Source organism: Magnolia sinica, chromosome 1 (genome assembly GCF_029962835.1).
Source record: "Magnolia sinica isolate HGM2019 chromosome 1, MsV1, whole genome shotgun sequence".
In the NCBI taxonomy this organism is placed as follows: domain Eukaryota; kingdom Viridiplantae; phylum Streptophyta; class Magnoliopsida; order Magnoliales; family Magnoliaceae; genus Magnolia; species Magnolia sinica.
The window spans coordinates 136,964,375-136,973,266 of NC_080573.1; the positions used below are offsets into that span (position 1 = coordinate 136,964,375).

General features: G+C 41.4%; 1 protein-coding gene across 2 annotated transcripts; it reads right to left on the minus strand.

Annotated features, from left to right (window-relative positions):
* Positions 1-1,000: 1,000 nt before the first annotated feature.
* On the minus strand, positions 1,001-6,621 carry LOC131219969 (oxoglutarate-dependent flavonoid 7-O-demethylase 1-like). Of its 2 annotated transcripts, none has more exons than XM_058214952.1 (4): positions 6,301-6,620; positions 4,114-4,361; positions 2,278-2,602; positions 1,001-1,458 (listed from the first exon to the last, which is right to left on the minus strand). In XM_058214952.1, exons 1-4 carry the CDS (start codon positions 6,544-6,546, stop codon positions 1,204-1,206), a joined length of 1,074 nt encoding a protein of 357 aa, XP_058070935.1. In that variant the 5' UTR covers positions 6,547-6,620; the 3' UTR covers positions 1,001-1,203. The 2 variants fall into 2 exon arrangements, with proteins under 2 accessions (XP_058070935.1, XP_058070942.1); XM_058214959.1 differs by having other exon boundaries at positions 1,267-1,435; positions 6,301-6,621.
* Between the last annotated feature and the right edge of the window lie 2,271 nt (positions 6,622-8,892).

The following is an 8,892-nucleotide window of genomic DNA, read 5'->3' on the forward strand; positions in this document are numbered from 1 at the left end:
ATCTTTTATGTTTTTGCTCTTTATGTCGCCATGTTTCAATCAGGTTTGCCGCTGTAAGTGGCAGAGCCAAGTTGGCCATGTGCATGGACTTGTAAATTCACTGCCTGAAACCTCTTGTATTTTTCATTACAAGTTTCGAACCGTTTCATTTTTAGTACGAATATGATGCAGGGATGGATGTGATGAGGTCGATCACCATCTTCCCCAACGGGATAACGACTACGAATCCACAGAGCTTATCTGGACTCCTCACATAGATTCCTCGAATCCACGAGGAAGAATAAGAAAAATAGAAATAAATTCTAAAAATTTGAAATTTGATTTAGACATGAAAGTGTCCGTGACCCGCTCTACATCAGTATATCCACATTTCATATGGCCTCCCAATAGAGTTATCACCCAGTGTGCCTGTAGGAAAGAAAGTACTAGAATAAGAAAGGAAAATTTTAGAATGAAGAAGGGTTATCTGTAAGAGTCTTACTCCCTTTGGGTGAGTTAGTTCTATGTGGGACACTTCCACTCCAGCTTTGGGGCCTTTTAAAGCCTTTCAATTACAACAGCCCATTGTGTTTATTACATGATAGACTATCTCATAGTCAGTTCCACAGTTATCCAATGACTAATGAAGTGAAGGCATTGTCATGAATCCAAAACCTCCCTCATCTTGGTCTATTATGACTAACTAACAAGTTAGGATTTTATGGCCTCATATGCCATTTATATTTGTCCATAATACTGCATCCAAACCTATTAGACATCCATTTAAGCCTACTTCCTTTTAATCCTACAACATGAGGTTAATTTATCATCATCTTTGCCTATTACTAAAGACCGAAGACTATTTGTCCACCTGAACCATCCGGTCCAATGTAGTAAACCCTGACCCACCATCACACGTTCTCCACCATTCATGGACAATATTTTCTTACATCGAATTGATATAGAACCCAAAAGCTATGTTCACTAATTCTTTCTTTTGTAGTTGTAAAAAGTGTGCTAATAATCTGGAATGTGATGACATGTAAATATAAAATACATAAATTTGGATACAAATACATAGTTATGTCATGTATGCATATCATACTCATTAGGCACATACATGCCGACTAAACAAAGCAGAACTCAGTACTAAATGGCACATGAACCTCTTGGTGAAATTTGGGAGAAATAAGATCTTTTTTTCTTCTTTTTTTTTTTTTACCATTAGGCATCAATCTTCAAGGTGTCAATGAACTGAGTTTCACCGTAGAAGTTATCCTGGCTAAAGAATCGATTGAAGTACTCAGCATGACTGAGGGTTTTGTAGAGTGCTGGATTATCTGGCTTGATAAGATTGCGGGCCGGCCCAAATATGGCATCTGTGTTAGGATAGCAGAAAGTGACAATCGTTATTCTCTCCTTCAAACTATTTACAACGGCTCTGTGTTCTGCACTCCTGTAAATCCCGTTACTCATAATCTGCATAATCAAGAAACTAAGGCGGTAATCAAATGCCCAAAGTTGGACATAGGATAGTAATCTAGCAACTGCAAGAAACTAATAACTATGTCCACATGGCATTTCTTCTTTAGGGTGGGTTTGGTTGCACCAAATATCATTACATTTCATGATTAATCAGTCTAATTTGGTGCAAAAATTCATGAAATTTTGTGCAACTAAACACCCTCTCAGCCAGGACACCAATGGCCTAAATAGCCCTCCAAGAACCATTACCTACATCCATCTATTTTTAGTGACATGGCTCATTAGTTGCAGATTTGCAGTTCTGTTGGGTTGTGTTTCAGTGCTTGAGCAGCACTGATGCTTTCAACTTAGGCTACAAAATGCTGTTTTTTTGTTCCGGAATTCGAGAAATGTGCAAGCCCAACCAGCCCTTCATCCAAATTTGGATCCAAGGCACCCAAATCACGATTTTGGCTGGTATCCAAACCCACCTAACAATTCCTACTTTGAAAGCATGAACCAAATCATGTTCAGGTGTGCATTTAAAGCACAAACGTAGCGCACAAAGTTTCCTTTCTGGATAAACACCTCAACCAAAATGGATTGATAATTAGTCCCGGTCATGTGCAACTCGTCTGAGCCAACTTGGACTAAGTCGAGTCCAATATGGTTCGGAACCATGAGTCAGAATTGAAAATAGAGGGTGACTGAGCCCAACATGGCCAAGTCACCACCAACTTGGCCAAGTCGTGAACAGAGTCAGTCAGAGTCACCTTAAACCTGTTGAGTGTGTGGGAGTTTGCATGCAGGTGCTTGTGACATTAGGTGTGTTACCATTCCAATGTTCCCAACGAATATGAGAAATGCACCAGAGAGGATCTCAACAGGGACCCAATATCCATCTTTTCGAATCTGTAAGCCTTGTGTTTCGTCCAATTCAAGCAAGATAGTTATGCCTGAAATGTCTGCATGTGCCGCCATCCCGATCACTTGCTGTGGTTGAGAGCAATGTGGATAGTAATTCATCCGTACATGGCATTGTCCGTTGTTGAAATGCTTGGAGAATTCATGGACCTCTAGCCCAAGGCCCTTGGCCATGAATTCCAGCAGGGAAATTGCTAGCCTCTTCACCTCTCCCGAGTAACTGTCTAGAGTTTCCCTGTTTTTTAAGGAGAAAGAAAGGTTTCTTCATTAGAGATTTGCTCATTCCACACACCGGCATCTGAGCCGTGCATCAGGTGAGATAGGGAGAAAATGATACAGTAGAGCCCGAGGAACCGGAATATGGTAGCCCATCTCTCCAAAGTATACTTGGCAGGATGATGCATCAATCTGAATCATCCATCTAGTAATTGGCATCACATCTATTAGATAATCACATTCATCACTGCCCTTTGCTTCACTTAATGAATTTTGACTGGCAACTATTTCTGTTCATTAGCATGGCTTTAAAGGTCTTTCATCAAATGATGGCCATTTGGTGGATGTGTATTTCAAACCATTTTCCATCCACAGTATGGGAAGCTAAATGGATGGTCGGGTTGTATCATTTCCTCCAATGGAGACTTTTTAAACCAGCTACTGTTATTAAACTTGTTCAGTTGATACATTGGGTTTTCTGGGAAAACATGGGAAAAGTCTAACGTTCTGTTTTAATTCCTCAGGTTTTTCATTTTTTGGTTACTGTAGGGAATCAACTGTCATTGAGTTACAGCCCAAAATTCAGTTGTTAGAACAATCTAACTTGTGATCGGTCGACACTTTTTATTTTAACCATTCAATAAATGTCCACAAATCCAATAGTAAGGTAATCAAATAAGTATAATATTTGGTTCATAATATATATAAGAGGAATGATCACATACGTTTAAAAATATTCGAGTTGTGTAGTGTCGTTCTCAAAATATAGCCTGATCCAGAACTCAGTTGGGCAACACCAAAGCAAACATCAAAGGACATTGAGTAGGTGGTGGCCACCATAGAAACTTTCAAATGGAATGTGGGGTCCACCATGTTGAATATATGTCATCCAACTCATTAATCAAGTGAGCCCCACTAAAATTAAAGATGCGCCGAAACTCAAACCATTAAAAAAACTCATGTGGGCCACAACAAGTTAATATATAGGTTTCAAGTGTGATTGTACGTTGCTCCCTGTGACATGTCCCACCGACCTTTTCTGATTGTAATGATTATTAGGACATGTAGTAAAAGAATCCGGATCTTCTGCTTGCGACAAGCAGGAAAATCCTACTTTCCTGCATTGTGATTGGTCCACATCATCATTGACATTGTCAGCGCTGCGGCATTAAATGCAGTGTGTGATGATATAGTCCACTTAGATTGCAACAAGCAGGATTTTCCTGCTTGTGGCAAGCAGAGGATCCTAATTCGTAGTAAGAATGAGGAGGTGCACTGGTTGGATTCCATACAAAAATCACAGGTGGGCCCCATGTAGCTTTAACATATGGTAATTAGTAATTACTATATGTTTGAACATTTGTGATCATTCCCTCATATCTAAACTAGTTCCTCATTGTTTGTACGGTTTATTTGAACTACTCGTATGCCATGAATGCAATTTCTCAGTGCTCACGTATCATCCATACACTGCCAGAGTATCAAATTCTTTTTCTCACAATTTAAATTTATTGGCATTACTGTAATTACCTGAATCCTTGAGGGCGTTCTGGCCAGAAACTATAGTTCCTGTCTTCAATGGGAAGGGCATGAATGAAAAGCATGTCATTCCACTCAAGCTTCTGTTCTTCTGAGGTCACGAATGTCTGACCATACCCTTCTACACTTCCTTCCTTCTGTGCATATCGTTTCTTTTCTTGGAGTGGAAAGTTGAAGAAATCTCCGATCTTCTCCTTCATACTTTTTACCAGCTCATCCGCCACACCATGGTTAACCAGCTGCACATTGCCACCAATATCAACACAAATTACAGAAAGTCCACTGCTTTCAACCTGTGTTTCCAGGTAAGTTTTTATACTTTGGCAGGGTATGACAGATCATATGCAGGCACTCGGAAATTAGACGCATGCCATATATGCAAGTAACATTAAACTGTCCATATACCAGGCCTCAGATTAAATGGTTTCTAAAACAACAATTACCCTGAAGTCAATATTTCTTAATGAGTCGATTGGCTGATGAGATTTTAACCAAAATGGCTTTATGGTATGGTCAAACACAGTAAATGGCTTCATTCTCAAATATATTCCTTCGTTGGCCCTCTAACCACATTTTGGAGAATTAGTGAACGAAAATGCCCCTGCTTTGGAACCTAGTGTTATACATACCTTTGAATGCTGGAGAAGTGCTTTTGTAGCTTGGATCCCAAGGCATGTTATGACCACCACTTGGTGATTGGGCTTACTGGAAGGTAGATCCAATCCGTTCATCTTCTTTGTGACCCACCATTTCTTTGGGAAGGTAGTAACCTCATATGGATATGAGCTCTCTATGGCCCACAAGACCCAACAGATAATAATAGTGGCTCTTCATTGCTAACTATTCCATGTGGTGTAGTCCACATGATCGGTGGATGTGGGTCATTCTTCTGAGCATGGCCCTTCATCAAATTCCAACTTCAATGTACCGAAGGGATTCGACATGTATCCCACGGTGGGCCCCAAAAGACGTACTCCGAGGACCCTTTAGGTAGGGTCAGATGTCATTTGAGGACCATTGTTGTTTTCCTGGGACTCTTCTTATTCCTTTTTTAACATATCTTTTGGAGGAGGTTGTGGTGGCCCCCGGAAGACATGTTTGAAGAGGAAAAAGTCTCAAGAAAACAGCAAATTAAGAAGAAGAAAAAGAAGCCGAAGGAGGTGGTGGTGGTCCCCAGGAGACATGTTTGAAAAGGAAGAAGTCTCAAGAAAACGAAAACGAAGCTTTGTACGGGCACTAGGTTCCATTTGCATCCGCTAATTCTTTAAAAAGTGATCAGAGGGCCAAAGAAGGAATATATTTAAAGGAAGCTATTTGTTGCGTTTGGCAATACCAAGAGGTCAATTTGGTCAAAATCCCTTAGCTGGTATAAAATGGACGGTCAATAATGAGCTTCAAATTCATTCTAGGCTTACAAGCTATATCTGCTGATTTTCATCATTTTTACCCTTTAATTTGATTACATGTGTGGCATTTGTACAAACGGATGTAAACATAGATGATTGGATTGACCTGATTTTTTAGCACCAAATATGTAAGAAAAAATAGATCTAAAAAAATAGAAAAAATCAATATTCTTGTTTTGTCCTGTAATATTAGTTTTTGTTTTTTTGGTTCTGTAATGCTGTTTTTAGTCTTACATCAGATAAAAAGTAGAATATGAAAGTCTTTATATTAGACCCAATTCCTTGTAATTTGTATTGGAAGGCAAGGGTATGCCCTGGGAGCAATTTAGCACGCGCGGCTGCAGTTCAGTATATTTGGCTCCCTTTATTCTGTCTCTTATTTTTCTATTATCTACTTAACTCAGTAATTTAGAACCAATGCAATATTTACAATGAAAGATCTGCCCAATACCATTTATACGGACCACACAAGGTTAAAATAAGCTCCTACAATGAGGGTATTTTTGTTATTTGATGCAAATTCCTCCACGTCTCTACCAAGGGGAGGTTTACAATTCTACCCAAAAAAAAAAAAAGGACAAACCATGGATCGGCGATCCAGACATCTGATCTGATGGGACCGAACGTGGGTGGGGGATTCCTTAAAGATGCTGTTAATCGAACTGGCCTAAGGCGGTCAGACCTCCTTTCATCTTCTTCTTTTTTAGAAAAAAGAAATTAAAAACTTTATAATTAAAAAAAAAAAAAAAAACGCGAGATTTTTGTGAAATACCTGAAATGCCCCCCAATCTCTGCAAATGGAATAGAGCTTGTGCAGCTCGTCCGTTTGGGATTCTGCGTCCAACAGCCTGGACATGTCGACCGTAGGTATTTGGAGGGACGGGTTGCAGGGATTGCTGACTGGGTCGTCCACGTCATCCCTGATATATCTACTTGGCACTGCATCTAACGGCTCTCTTGCGAGCTCTTGTACACTTGGCACTGGCAGATGCGCTTGGGTGTTCGAGGGAAGATCCATAGTCGACTGCAGATCGGACCCAGAAGATAATGAACAGAGAGGAAGAAAGCCCGACTTGGAGAGAAGACTCACGACCGGTGAATACCGGTCTTTAAAGACTGACTCAGATTCGGTGGTGACACCTATTGCCGACGTCCGTACTGGTCGTTGCTCTTTGGGCCACAAAATGATGTATCTGTTTTATCCACGCCGTTCATCCATTTTTTCCAACTCATTTTAGCTTATTAAATTTTAAAAAGATTCAAATCTTAGGTTGATAATAATATCTCTAGAAACAGTGACGATTGATCATTAAAAAAAAAAATTCAAAACTACAAAAGTTTTAGATTAGGCTAATATTTGTATTTTTCATTTATCTCAGTTTTCTTGACATTATCAACGGATTGGATGGCTTATAAAAATTATAAAAACTTTACTATAAGCTGTTGGAGGAAAATTTACAAGTTCGAAAATCAGCTTATGGATTGAGCCAATTCTATTGAATCGTCACTTGCAGTGAAACTTGAGCATAATAAGGCTTCTACGTCCAAAAGCAGACTGACCTTCAATAAAAGTGATACAAATGCAAGGACATTCAAAGAATGGGACTACGAGTCCGCCCAAAGGTCGGCCAAAGGTCAGCTAGAGAACGCCTAGAGGTCGCCCAAAGGTCATCCAAAGGTCGGCTCAATAACAAGTGGAACCCAAGCTTAACACGGTCTCCATGCACGGAGGCAGGCTAAACTCCAAGTAAGGAAGTACAAAGATACTTGAAAGGCTACTAAGCCCAAGTACGTGGTTGAAGGGACGACCTAATTCTTAGGTCAGTTAAGGGATTGTTATAAACAGCCCATGAACCAGCCACATGTCGATTACGGATCGACCATAGCTCGGCCATAGATCGATTACAAACTGACCATAGCTCAGTTATAGATCGATCATAGGTCAGCTATAGATCAATCACAGGACAATCACAGATCAGCCATAGATTGATCGAAGATCAGTTAAAGGATGGTCGCAGTTCGGCCATAGCCCGCTTACAGATCTCCATCGACTGAACAAGCGCTCCTAATGGAGTTAAGAAGATAAATCGACGGAGCAAGAGAAATGTAATCCCTACGATTCGGCCAACGGTCAAACATGGTGAATGTTGATCTTTCGAACAAGAAGATATCGGTTGTCCCTAACTCGACATCCGCCTCAGGGTACGACCTAAAACCGAGCTACAAGCTCTGAAAGATCTTTGAAGATCTCCCGACATTTCGAAAGATAAAACCAAATCCCGACGATCACGAGGACCTGAGATCTCGAGATTCTCGAGGAGATTTTGGATTGCAACAAATCTCCAAAATATGAGGGAGACCCCCCTTATAATGGGATCCCCTTTTGTCCTATAAATAGGGGAAGAACTCACATCTCAAGGTACGCTCTGAAAACTCAAAAGAAAACTCCCCATAAATTCCTTTTTAAGACCACAAGCCTGACTTAGGCATCGAAGAGTCCTTTGGACGAACTAGGGCCTCCTTTGTCCCTTCCTTTTGTGCGTGCAGGTTTAAGGGATAACACTGTGAAGGACCAGTCGAAAAACTGCATCAACAGTTTCGCACCGTCTGTGGGAAACGACATTTTAAGCCGTTCCTGCTCTACCATAAAAACCCCAAACAATCTACAATAGCAAAAGGAAAGAAGAAAGCCCAGTCTCCCCCCGCAGCAAACACTGTCGTACCCTTGCCTGCCCAGGCCACACAACCCGTCGAACGCTCTGAGCAACAGGAGAGCCACCATGGCTCCCAACAACATCAAGCCACATCAGGATCAAGCCGACATGGTCAGCAAAGGTATGGGAGGGGCGGACGATGGGACGCTCTCGAAAGAGAAGTTGAAGAGATCACAGCCGACCTTGTCTATTTAAAGCAGATGATGGAGAATATGCAGTCACGTCACGTTCAGGAGCCCGACCATCAAGGGAAGGGACAGTCGAGCTACGTCTGACCTTGTGCCAACCCTCCCCAGCCTTCGGTCGTGCACGTCGCCTCTCAACAGAACCCTTGACGTACCTCTGTTGAGCCTATTCCATCTCACGTGTCAGTAACGGTACCCCTACTTGCTTCAAACCTATGACATGAGATAGATCGGCGAAGGCGTAACAAGGCCCCAGTTGAGGGTACTGCTGACAACGACGAATCTTGGAAGACCGAACTGCGAAGTCTGCAATGACAAATCACTGACATGAATCAAACCTATCGAGGCAACACGAGTGCCTCGGAAGAGTCGGAGTCCCCCTTCATGATCAGTATTATGCATGCATGATTGCCAGACAGGTTTCGATTGCCTCAAATCACTCCTTATACGAGTAGTACCGACCCG